Source organism: Callorhinus ursinus, unplaced genomic scaffold (genome assembly GCF_003265705.2).
Source record: "Callorhinus ursinus isolate GAN/ISIS: 27379988/994484 unplaced genomic scaffold, GSC_fseal_2.0 scaffold3, whole genome shotgun sequence".
Lineage (NCBI taxonomy): Eukaryota > Metazoa > Chordata > Mammalia > Carnivora > Otariidae > Callorhinus > Callorhinus ursinus.
Genome location: NW_027397065.1, coordinates 44,801 through 58,074, shown reverse-complemented (window position 1 = coordinate 58,074; position 13,274 = coordinate 44,801). Strand labels below are relative to the sequence as shown.

Sequence of the window (13,274 nt, the reverse complement as noted above, 5' to 3'; positions counted from 1 at the left end):
AAACTTCTACAAATCAAAAGAAAGATAACCCCCCCAGAAATGGTCAAGATAACTTTAAAAGAACATGACAAAAGAAAATACATAAAGGGCTTGGTATAGGTCAGAGATAGGATTATAAATAAGCAAAAAAAAAAATTAATTGCCATATTCAATAAACCATGGTGAGACAACCAGGTACCCATGTAAAAAAAAAAAAAAGAGAGTTAGGCCTGAATCTCACACAGAGGCCCCAAATTGAATCTAGATAAGGGAATTAACTGTGAAAAGCAAACTTTAAACTTTTAGAAGGAAACATGGAAGTACAGTTTAATGACATCAAGGCAGAGAATGATTTATTGAACAAGATAGGAAAAGCAACACAAAAAATATAAATCTATAAATCTATTAACTTTTTTAAAAATTCTATTAAGTCACCAAACACAAAATGAAAAGGTCTAAAATAAAGAAGAAGTACTCCTACACAGTAAAAACACCAAAACAATGGGAAAGTGGACAAAGGACATGAATAGGATATTTACAGAAAAAGAAACACTCAAGGCCAAAAACATATTCTTAATCAGGAAAATGTAATTGCAGGATTTTTCAAGGGACCTATAAGCTATCCCTAACATTCAAATGAAGGAAACAGTGAAAATTTTTCAAGGAATAATTTTTGAAAGACACTTTCACATTCATCATATCATCAAAAGGCTTAAAAGTCTACTTATGCAGCATGTTGGAAGTATAGGGACAGCAATTTGGAAATGCCTAGTAAAGTTAAAGATTCTGTATACCAGTTTACATGACCCAAGCAATTCCTCTTCTAGGAGTCTACCCTAGAAAAATACACAGTACTCAGAAAGATATTTATAAGACCGCTCACTCTAGTACTGTTTGTATTCATAATAGACAAAAAAAGCACTCTAATTGTCTTTCATTAGGAAAATGAATACATCTACTTTGTACAATTATGAAAACAATAATTTACAAAATAGCATATGACAGGTTCAACGTGCCATATTTATGTACATTTTAAAAATACACAAAATTATAGTGTTAAAATATTATATTATATAAAAGAATAAAAATATGTATAAGGATAACAAGTAACATCAGGATAATGGTTATCAATCAGATAAGGAAGTGAAGGGGGAGGAAAAGGGAGAGCAATCAATTATGTATAACCTTAGCTAGATCTGTAACACTTTACTTACTTTAAATAAATCTAAAGTTCATATCACAAAGGGTCATTCTTTATGATATCTGAGGGAAGGGTAAATGGGTGTCTGTTCTACTGTTTTCCATACTTTTTCATTTGTTTGAAACATTAGGTAGCTAAAAGTTACTTAAATGCATTATCTTAAGATTTAATTATTTATTTCACGAATAATCATCATGAGCCATCAAACAACTCTTTATAAATCCATTAATATATTTAGGAAAAATTTACATAACTTCCTAATGACATCTTGTTATTTGGACTTCCAGCATATTTACATAAAAATAGAATACTAGATAAAAAGCCCCACATACCAGAAAGTAAAAGAGTGTAACATAAGATAGAATAACCTACAGAAGGGTTACATGTGCCAAGAGGAGGCCCTGAACCGTAAAGGCATTGTTGGTGGAACCGCTTGAAGCAGAATTACCAAACCTAATGAGCAATGGGGTTGGGTGATGGAAGTGCAGAAACAAACAAAAAAAATTTATTAAATAAGTAATTTAGGAAACCTATGAGGAAAAAATATAAAAATACAGACCCTTTATCTTGTAGAAACCTTCTTTCTTCCAATGCCTTGAAAGATAAGAGTATTTATAATTATTGCTCGATTCAGTGTCTTCATCCAATGGGAATCAAAAATTTGACAGGGTCCTGACAGGTCAAGATAGCTCTTGAGGTCTCAGTTTCCTCAATTCTAAAATGAGGAGTTGAATTAAATGATTTCTCACCCTCACATTCTATGACCCTCTGAAAAATACTATGTCCAAATTCAGGCATATGACACAGAGTAGGTGGCTCTGGGTTGAATCAAAGAGGGGAAGCTGTGGAATTCACTTACACGAAGTACTTGGGAAAAATGGTACACAGTGACCCCAGTCAGATGTGCTGTCCCTTCTGTGGAAGTGGTCTTTCCAGGCCTCTCCAGGATCTGAAGAGTTCAGACAAGATCTAACTCGGAAGATTTAAGGAGGGCAATGCTTTCAACTCAACTATTTGTAGGTAATAAAGTGGCTGCTTTGCTAGTAAGCACTAATATTTATACCTGCAATGGGAGATAGACTATATACTGGGCACATTCTAGTAAATACTAATGGGGAAAAAGAGACTGAAGAATCCGAAGGTATTCTGAGATGCATTGGTACCTCTTGTCTCCATCTTGACTGCCACCATTCTGGGGGGCCACTGCAGTGGATCCTGACTAGTGTCTCTACTTCTCTGCCCACAGATCATTCTCTACCTTGCAGTCAGATTGTCTTCAGAATTAAAACAGAATTTGTCTCCCGCTAAAAGCCCTCAAACAGCTCCACAGTGTACTAATACTAAAGCCTCAACTCCTCACCATGGCCTGGAGACCATGCCGGCCTGTCTGGCCTAATCTCCTCTCACCCTCCACATGTTAACTCAGCACTAGCCAGACTGGATTTATGTTCTTCTTCTATTCCTGCCTTCAGGCCTTTCCATAGCCGTTCCTTCCATCTGGGATGCTCTTTCCTGAGATTAGATCCTTTTTGTCATTCAAGTCCAAACTCAAACATCAGCTCCCAGGAGAGACCTTTTCTGACCCTCAACTACCTTAAGCCCCTCTAACCTGTCCTACTCTATGATGTTAACCTATTTTCTTTTCTTCTTCTTTTTTAAGATTGCATTTATTTATTTGACAGACAGAGACACAGCGAGAGAGGGAACACAAGCAGGGGGAGGGGGAGAGGGAGAAGCAGGCTTCCCGCCGAGCAGGGAGCCCGATGCGGGGCTCAATCCCAGGACCCTGGGGTCATGACCTGAGCCGAGGGCAGGTGCCCAACGACTGAGCCACCCAGGCACCCCCATTTTATTTTCTTTATACCTTTTATCCTTTTATCCCTCTCTGAAATTTCCTTAATTTTCTTGTTTACTTATTACCAATGTCATTGCTAGAAAGTAAGCTCCCACGAGAGGAACTATGTCATCTTGTTCATCCCCACTGACTACAACAAGGTCTGGCAAAAAGAAGGCACTTAATAAATACCAGCGAAAGGCACCACAACAGGGATATTCACCACCCTTACAGATCAAAAAATCATTTGCATTCTCTCTAGAAACGAGTCAGGAATATGTGACTCCCTTTCTTCTACAGTTCCCAAGATGACATAGTAAGTGAGGAAATGATCAAGAATCTCATATATTGGGCGCCTGGGTGGCTCAGTCGTTAAGCGTCGGCCTTTGGCTCAGGTCATGATCCCAGGGTCCTGGGATCGAGCCCTGCATCGGGCTCCCTGTTCCGCGGGAAGCCTGCTTCTCCCTCTCCCACTCCCCTGCTAGTGTTCCCTCTCTTGCTGTGTCTCTGTCAAATAAATAAATAAATAAATAAATGAAATCTAAAGAAAAAAAAAAGAATCTCGTATATTCATGTGTGCATCTACCTTTCAGCACATATCATATGTATTGGAGGCACCACACATCAAAAGGTCCCAGATGTGAAAAACACATTAAATCTATCTGGAAAACCAGTTAGGACAAGTAAGCATTCCAACAGAATAGCCAGAAGCTGAAAGTTGGCAAAAACCACCTTTTTACCCATTCTGGAGCCTACTGAATTTCCCGGGGATGCATTAAACTGGACAGCCTAGATGGTGCCCACACCTGTGCTGGGCACTGAGCATGATGCCGCACACAGAGCAAGTTCTCAAGAAAACATAGATGGGAGCGCCCGGGTGGCTCGGTCATTAAGCGTCTGCCTTCGGCTCAGGTCATGATCCCAGGGTCCTGGGATGGAGCCCTGCGTCATGCTCCCTGCTCAGCGGGAAGCCTGCTTCTCTCTCTCCCGCTGTGCTCTCTCTCTCAAATAAATAAATAAAATCTTAAAAAAAAAAAAACAAAAACATGGATGGATGGATGAATGACAATAAACCAACACCGAAGTAATGTACCAAGGGGACTGTTTCTGGACAGCACCTACTGCCTGAATAAACCTTTGCAGAAGCTAGACTTCAAACTTTCAAGTTTTTACCTCAGTACTAGTGATGTCTATCTGGACAGCAACAGTCAATAAGATCTTAGTATTATGTACCAAGAATCAAACACTGAATCTAAACCAGTATGTTTTGAAATAACTAATCAATTTCCACACTGAATGCTGTCTTCTGTGGAGAGAAAAGAAGTGGAGATGAAAACACAAAAGGCAAATTTTAAGGTATCATTAAAAAAACCACAGCTAACAAGTGCCACAGGTAACTGTGCTAACGACTGTATAGGCATCACCTCATTTTGTCCTCACAACAGTCTCACAGGGTCATACAAGTACTACTATTTTCCCATGTTATAGGCGAGGAAACAGGCCTGGGGAATCTAAGGACCTTGCCCAGTAACATGGAGCTACTAAGTAGCAGAACGGGGATGATAAGTGAAGATCATCCCCTGACAGATGTCTCACAGGGAATCCCTGGCTCAATGACAGGGAGTCACAGTCACTGCTAGATCCAAGAAGAGCTGCTCTAGGGCAGGGCAAGCATCCGTGGGTCCACCGCTGGGTACACTACAGTGATGGTCAGTCAGAATATCCCTGAGGTCAGAAGACGCCCAGCAAAAAAATAAAATAAATAAAATAATAAAATAAATAAAATAAAATATAAAATAAAATAAAATAAAATAAAATAAAACACTAAAATTGTCACACGTTCATTTCTAGACTTGGGCATCAGCTAATTTTCTACAAAAAAGGCTTCCTTCCTTGACAGGTACAGATACTGACATCTATCTTCAAAAAAGACTCATGGTAGAGCTATTTTTATAATAGCTGCAGAATGCTGAAAAAGTTTGGCAGTTTCCAAGTGTTTTATTCCCTGAAAACGTCAATCAATAACAGGTTACAGTAAGAGACTCCCTAGTGAAAGCCTCCTCCAGAGAAGCTTTTAGCCAAATCCTTGCACTTTTAACCCAAGGGGAACTACAAACAGAAAGGGGGATAATGAGGCTGGAGAAGAGTACAAGCTGTATGCTGACATGCTAAGGAAAGGGTCCAAATCCTTCTGATGCCTGGATGCTGTCCACTTTACATTCCACAGAAAGCTAGTTGTTACTCAACCTAATCCCCTCCTTTTATGGATGAAGAAACTGAAGAGTACAGTGGTCTATCCAAGATGATAATAAAATAACAACTAACTAAGATTTGAATTTACTCCTCCAATCAACTCTCCCACTACCTCTATGTACCAACAAGTGGTATGTGATAAGAGCTTTAAAAACAGAACAAAGAAAAAGTGCTAAGATAAAAGAGATTATTTCTGGCCAGAATAATGGTGAAGGCTCTGAGGAGGCAGTAGTATCTTTTGGGTCATGAGGGATGAGCAGGAGTTCCATCAATGGAGATGGGTTACAAGACAGGAAGACAGAAGAAGGAACATTCTGGGCAAAGACAGCAATCTAGGTCAGAACACTTTAAAAAGCAAGCAGTTATCATACAAAACATCCTTCTTTATCTCACTGTGTCAGAAGTAGGAATGGGCACCAGGGAAGAGAATTAACAGAAAACAATGTTCAAATGCCACTGATGTTTCCTCTATTTTTTTTTAAGACTTTATTTATTTATTTGACAGACAGAGACACAGCGAGAGAGGGAACACAAGCAGGGGGAGTGGGAGAGGGAGAAGCAGGCTTCCCGCGGAGCATGGAGCCCGATGCGGAGCTCAATCCCAGGACCCTGGGATCATGACCTGAGCTGAAGGCAGATGCTTAATGACTGAGCCACCCAGGCACCACCTGTTTCCTCTATTTTTTAACAATATGATCCCATGATCATGCTATGCGAAAAATACATTTATAGCAAAATCTCTGAGAATAATCCAGGCACAGAATTAAATTAAACTTAATACTCAGACATATTTTTATGGTATGCATTATTGTTAGTCTGCTTGGTAATTAGGGACAAAGAGTCAACAGCTTATATTAGTACAATCAGTCTTACTTTTATATAGCCAAACCAAGCATTTCTGGGGTAGCTAGAAGAATCTGTCTGGGAGAAGGGAGGAAATGGGAAGTTGGTGATCCTTGGTCCCATCTAGTACTCCCTCATCTTTAACAGTTTCAAGCATCATTCATGTAACAAATATGTCAGCACTTACTATGTGCCACACAGTGCCAGGATTCCGGTGTCCACCCAGTCCCACTCCACAAGAGCTGGGCTGTGGACTTCCCTTTGGCCACAGAGATTCACAGGGTTCAAGTACTTCCTGGGAAACTTCCTGCTTTGCACATTCAACTCATTTTCTTCCCTTCCACAAATCGAGAAGCTGTCAGCCACAATTTTCCCATTCTCTCTCCCGATAAGGGGAATTTATATTATTTACATTAAAAACAAAAAACAGGGGCGCCTGGGTGGCTCAGTCAGTTAAGTGTCTGCCTTCAGCTCAGGTCGTGATCCCAGGCTCCTGGGATTGAGCCCCATATAAATAACATTTATTTATAAATAACATTTATTTATAAATAAATAAATAACTTATTTATAAATAAATAGCATTTATTTATAAATAACATTTACTTATAAATAAATAAATAACACTTGTTTATAAATAAATAACATTTATTTATAAATAACATTTACTTATAAATAAATAACACTTACTTATAAATAAATAAATCTTTAAAAACAAAAAACACAAACTAAAACTCCAACTTTAGTCGCTATCAAATATCCATCGATTAGAAAGTCATTTGGTTTAGTAAGTCAACAGTCCTGAGACTGCAGTGGATCACAGTGGCGTTTCCCAAGCAGGATGTCTTGGCACACTATGTCTTCGTCTGCCTCACGGGTTACAGGGACGCTAAGAAGCTGACCTCCTAATTCTCAAGGTGGGGCTGGGGCAGCCAGAGCCCTAGGCGGACGTCTTTGGCTCCGAGCAACCTTCTCCTTTTCCTTTCATTCCAGCGTACCATCAAACTATCATTTTTTCTTTCTTTTTTTTAAAGATTTTATTTGACAGAAAGAGAGCAAGTGAGCACAAGCAGGGAGAGCAGAAGAGGTAGGGGAGAAGCAGGCTCTTCACTGATCAGGGAGCCCGAGGTGGGGCTCAATCTCAGGACCCTGAGATCATGACCCGAGCCAAAGGCAGACACTTAACCGACTGAGCCACCCCGGCGGCCCAAACTCTTATCATTTTCAAGGTGTGCTGCAGAGTGAAAAAGACTGAAAAGCACTGGCTTGCCCTAGAATACTACTGTGTTTTGGGAGACGATTCAAGACCAATCAACTTGGGTAACCTCTGGCATGTCAACTCTCCCTTTTCTGGGCCTTGTTTCCTCATAAGTAAGAAGAAGTGGTTACACTAAATGATTCCTAATTTCCCTTCTACTTCTACAGTATAATTATTCAGTAAATCGTGATATTCCCATATAACATCCTGAAAAATAACATTTTGTGGCGGAAAAAAGGCAAAAATTTAAGATTTGAAGACTGTTCAAGGCTTGTGGCTAATCCTTGTTTATTTAACAAATATGATCAGGTGCCTGCTAAGTGCAAGAGAACTGTGACTGACAGTGGATTACCATTAAACCAGAGAAGTCCATTCTGTTCTTGTGAAATTCACAGTGCACTGGGAACCCCAAGCAAAGGCAGTTATAATTTACTGGTTAAGTACTAAAATGGGGAGAAATATGAGTGTTATGGGTAAGTGACAGGGTACCCAACCCAGCACTGGTTAGGAAAGGCTCAGTGCAGAAACTGACATCCAAGACAAGACTTCAAGAACAGCAGGAGCTAGAGGGTGGGGTGGGTTGGGTGGTGGGTGTGTGTGAGGCAGGAGTGGATGGTGTGGGCAAAGATGACATTCTAGGCAGAGGGAATACCATCTGCCAAGTCCCAGAAGAACAGCAACTTGGGAACTATATGGCTGGAATTTTCAGCATGATTTTAAATGGAGAGTGTTAGGAGAGGTTAGGAAAAGCCCTGTGTCTGCAGAATGGAGAAATACACCGGAGAGGGGCAAGATGGAGCTGGGAGATCCCGCGCTGCTGAGTCTACAAATATTCAGATTATGTCGTGAATCAGGGAAGGAAACAAAAAGAGGATGTAAGAGAGTATTCCTTTCAATTCTGCTTGGAGAAGTCAAACTGAGGTTTCCTAGAAGATGCGACAGAGCTAGGTCCCACAGGATAGAAAGGAATGTACAGTAGCAGGTGGTTACCATTGTAACAAGTGTGATCTTCAGATTAAACTGTAACTCTGAATTCTGAAAATGAGGTAGGGTAAATATGTTTAAAAGATTAAGTTTGGGGCGCCTGGGTGGCTCAGTCGGTTAAACGTCTGCCTTTGGCTCAGGTCATGATCTCAGGGTTCTGGGATCGAGCCCCGAGTCAGGCTCCCTGCTCAGCAGGGAGTCTGCTTTTCCCTCTCCGTCTGCTGCTGCCCCTTCTTGTCCTCTCTCTCTCTCTTACTATCTCCCTCTCAAATAAGTAAATAAGTAACCTTAAAATAAAAAAAAAAGATTCTTAAAAAGTTCTCATTTAAACCTACTTTTTTTTAGTAAAACTATGCCTTCAGTGTTAATGCCTGAGAAAGCCTTTTCATCAGCCTTCTTTACATTTTCATATAATTTCCCTGACAGATACAGAATCAAAACTCCTGTACATATGTCATGCTCATTCTAAAATCTGTAACTCTAGCTCAGACCACTCTCATGGTCTTCATATCCATCTATCCACCTTCACATTAGGATTTCCACCCAGGGTCCCCCAAACACCTCAAAGTTCACAGTTCCTCTCTAATCCTTTGCTATATTCTTGTATTCTAGAAAAGCTAATATATAGCAGGTCAAAAAAATGTTAGTCTGTTAGGGACCATTTGGATATCCTCTACTTTGAAATGCCTGTTCAAGTTTGGTGCCAATTTTTCTACCATGTAATCTGTTAGTTCCTTCATGGCCTTTGTAAGTATTAGTGTTAATTTAATTGGGTGTGTGTTCCACCAGATCAGGGAGGTATTCTCTTTCTTCTGTGTAATCTGACCTCAAGCACAATACTGACATAAAGTGTGTCAAAATCTCTAAGAACAAAATATTCATAAAATAATGCTAATAAAAATTCAAAATAAATGCCAGATTATGAAATGTGAAGAGTATTCTTAAAACGGAGAAGAAAAGTAGGCAGAAAGTTGGCTTGTTCAGAAGGACTATAATAAGTTCACATAACACAGAATCCAGAAAAGTACACTTATAATCACATGTACAAAAGACCATTTCTTAAAATTACATGATTATCAAAAGCAACAATGTCATTTGGCTTTCAGGAAATTATTTTCAGGCTATATTTTATAATTAACACCTATAAAATATTTTAAATTGAGTTTTACATAGTAAGTTCTTTTTCAACACTATCCCTATATATAAATTTATACCCTGCAAAATAGAATGCACTTCACCATAGCAACAGTTCTATATCAACTCCTACTCAAGTTAGAAAAAGCATATGTAAAAGAAATGAATATTCTGGAATATTCTGAAGCGCCTACTGGAAAAAAAATCACTCCATTTATTTTGTAAAAATTTAAATATAAAAGTTTAATGTTTCCTTAAAACATTCTTATAATTAGGCAAAAGGCTATTTAAGGTTCTCAAATCTTGCTTTATTAAATAGTATAATACATTTTTAAAAGAAAGCAAAAGAGGAAAAAAAATAATGAAAAAGCACAGAAAAAAAAAACCAATATCAAGGATAACATACTTGGGATCGAGTTGGTGGGCATGCTGGGGGATGGGAACAGTAACAGGAAATAATGTTTAAGTGATTTATAAGTAAAATATAAACCAAGTTATTAAATGTTACAACTATATTACTTTCTCAAGAAAAGCTATACCCCACTGGTATTATGACAACTGAAAAAGAAATTCTTATATTCACACAGTCTTCTTTTAAAAGTCAATAAAGCATCAGGAAGTGTTAACTTGGCTTGATAAATTAAGTCAATTACAAATTCCTACAAATTCCTTAATGAGAATGAGCAAGTTTATAGACTTTGGGGATCAGGTTATATACTACCAACAAACCTAGCTGCATCAAAATGTAATATTAAACTAAACGTAACTGAAAGCATTTCCTTTCACTCACCACACTTGTGGCCAAATTCACCATGTGCACACTGCTGTCATCCTTGCTCACAGCCCAAGAGGGAGTACTCTGTTATGTTCTCAACTCCCTTGCTGTTCTGGGCTTCCTTTCTCTGACCTAATTTCTAGCTGCTGCACTACATCCCAATTCTCCCACTGACCTCTGAAAATTCCCAAATCCTTCTGTGTTTCTAATATCCTTGCTTAACATTTCCTCTGAACAGGCTTAAACTGAAACCTGGCTATTGCTCACTTCATTTGGAGGCTGAACTTTCTGCCACATCCTACCACACATATCCCAGAGATTGGAGGTTCTTTCTTACGTGTTCTTATGTGTTTCTTTAGCACCTGACCACGCCCTCTGCTTGTCCTCACTTCAGGCATCGACAAACTTCCAGGTCACCAGTCTCCATCCCTTGGGATCTCTGACACCTAGAACACCTTCAGCTTCCCCTACAAATGCTGCTGTTCTCTTAGATGACTTCAACATTTATGTAGGTGACTTTTTCCCAGACTCTGTTCCTTGATCTCTTCATCTCCAAAGACCTTCTCCACTTCTGCTACTCCTCTTCCATGGCCATACCTAGGACTTGCTCTCTCCCAGAAGAGCACTACCTCCAAAATCCTAAAGTCAGGCACTTCATTCACTGATACAACAACCTCTCTCACTTGACTCCTCCCTACATATTAATTCTCTGATCTCACCACCAGATTATTTCACTTGATGTCGACAAAGACGCTCTCACCTTAACCAAACTCTAGTCAGGCTCCTCCTGAGCCCTCTTCTACACCAGGCTTCAACCTTGGCCTATAAAAACCCACACTTTCAACATAAATGATTTTGTTTACTCCTCCCACTAAGACACCAGAACCAACACTAGCATAGTTTCTAACAGTTCATGGCCATGTTCTTAGGGTGATCCCAATCGCATTTTAAGTTCCTACCTGAAAAAGTACAAGACTGGCAGGAAAATTTACAGCTTGTTCCAGCCAAAACCTGATGACAGGCAGAGAGGCCCCTGAACCTCCTCTTAGAGCAATTACTTCAGAAAGCTTACAGTTATAAATCCTTTCTCTGCCCCTTTGAGGTGCAACTCTTCCACCACTTAGAAGAGGTCATCTCTTTAAAATGCAAACATTCTAGAAGATAGCACTGCCTTTCTTTCTACTCTCTATATGAGGGCATAAGCTCCAGATGCCAGTCAGTAAACCCAGAAGGGTTTCACATTAACTAATCCCCTTTCCTGCTTCTTATCATTTCTACTCCCTTGAATCTGCAAGATACCCCTCTACCTCCCATCCCATCCCTCCTTCCTAATCCCTCATTCTCCCTTTACAACACCCAGTCACCTCTGCACAAACTGAAGTTGAGTTCCGTTCACACCAGACTCTTTTCTCTATAAAATCTACGCTTGCACCACTTCAATTAGTGTATGCTTTGTCTTTGACACTGTAATTCTATGTAACACAAACACACACACACAGAGGCACAGGCACATACACTCACACTCCATCCCACAAGTTTGCTTTGTTGCCAGCCTCAAACATTCTGTTGCTGGTATTCTCAATCCCTTAGGGAAAAAAAATCAAAATTCCTTAACATGGCATACGGTCAAATTGGCCTCCTATTTCTGAACCCCTCTTTCTCTACACCCTACGCTCCACACCACTCAACATCTCTCACTTCCCTGAATTCACCCTGCTCTGCCTCACTCCCAGCCTCTGCCATGTTGGTTCCTTGACCTGGTATACTCCTCTCCACTTCCCTGGCCTATACTGCCTCCCTCTTCAATTAGTAGCTCATCGCCAGGAAACCTTCCTCGATGCTCCCTCTACACTAAGTTAGGTTGACCTTCTACATGCTCCCAGGACAATGTGGTTTCATATATCACGTATTGTAACAGCCTGGCTACCTTCTTGCTTGATCACAGCACCCTTAAGGCAGGAAATAGTTAGTTCTGTCTTGCTTACCACTCTCTGTCCTAATATTTGCTTCACTACCTGAAACTAAATAGGAATACAGTAAGTATGTGTTAAATGAATAAATCTTTAGGATCATTAACATTCCGTGACAAAATGCTAGCCCATATGACAAAGTTCTCATCACTGAAATCAGTTGAAGCATCTCCAATTCTTTTGCCGAACATCTTAAAATATTGAAAGACAGGACAAAGCATATGATGTTAAACACTAATAGAAATTTGCAAAAATTATGGTATGATTCCACCCTATTAGCATATTTGGGCATTTATAAATGAAAAATATTTACAGGGGTTGCCTAGGATAACTAATTAAGACTAACCCTTTCATTGCTACATCTTTCCATTTATCAATCATCTTTCATTGGAAATGACACCAACTCCATACTTGGTGGGTGAATATAAAACTACAGCCCAAGATTACTACATTTAACGCCAAAGTTAAAACCTGAGTAAATTATAAAAATACTTATTTTGTATTTGAAAGTTTGGATCAGTGTTACCATCTTTTACTTATTTACTGGCATCATGTGTTACTTACTGATAAATTTGTACTGTTGGGAACATACTGATCCTGTGCTCCCAGCAACACGTCAATCACAGGGTGTCGGCCATTTTTAATCAAGATTTTCCTTCCCTCTTGTAGAGTTGGTCTGTGAAAAGAAGCATATTCCAAATTACTAGGCATGAAAACTGCCTTTAAAAAATCTCTAAGTTCTAGCATAAAAGATAGACTTTAAGAACACACCCCCAGAATAAGGCTTTGAGTACAAAAGTTAAATTTTAACTATAAAATAAGAATTGGGAGGACATTATAATAATAGTGCTCGAAGCACAAACTTTAGCAGAGTCTTACAATAGCTCCACTGCTGAAGTCTACTTTACAAGATCTTTTTTTCCTACTATTCTCTAAGATCAATATTTTCATTACTAAAAGTTACAGTTCAAATTATTGCCATTTAAATCATTTTCAGTTACATGCATAATAAAGGAAATCACTGAAAATTATTTCCAGATTCAATT

The 13,274-nt window shown here is 39.3% G+C and overlaps 1 protein-coding gene across 1 annotated transcript in view; it reads right to left on the bottom strand.

Moving 5' to 3' along the window:
- The window catches only part of MSH3 (mutS homolog 3), an 80,394-nt gene that overhangs the window by 44,307 nt on the left and 22,813 nt on the right, over positions 1-13,274 (bottom strand). Inside the window, exon 6 of the mRNA XM_025866714.2 lies at positions 12,793-12,904. Coding sequence (XP_025722499.1) covers positions 12,793-12,904 — 112 coding nt within the window. The remainder of the gene's footprint in view (positions 1-12,792; positions 12,905-13,274) is intronic.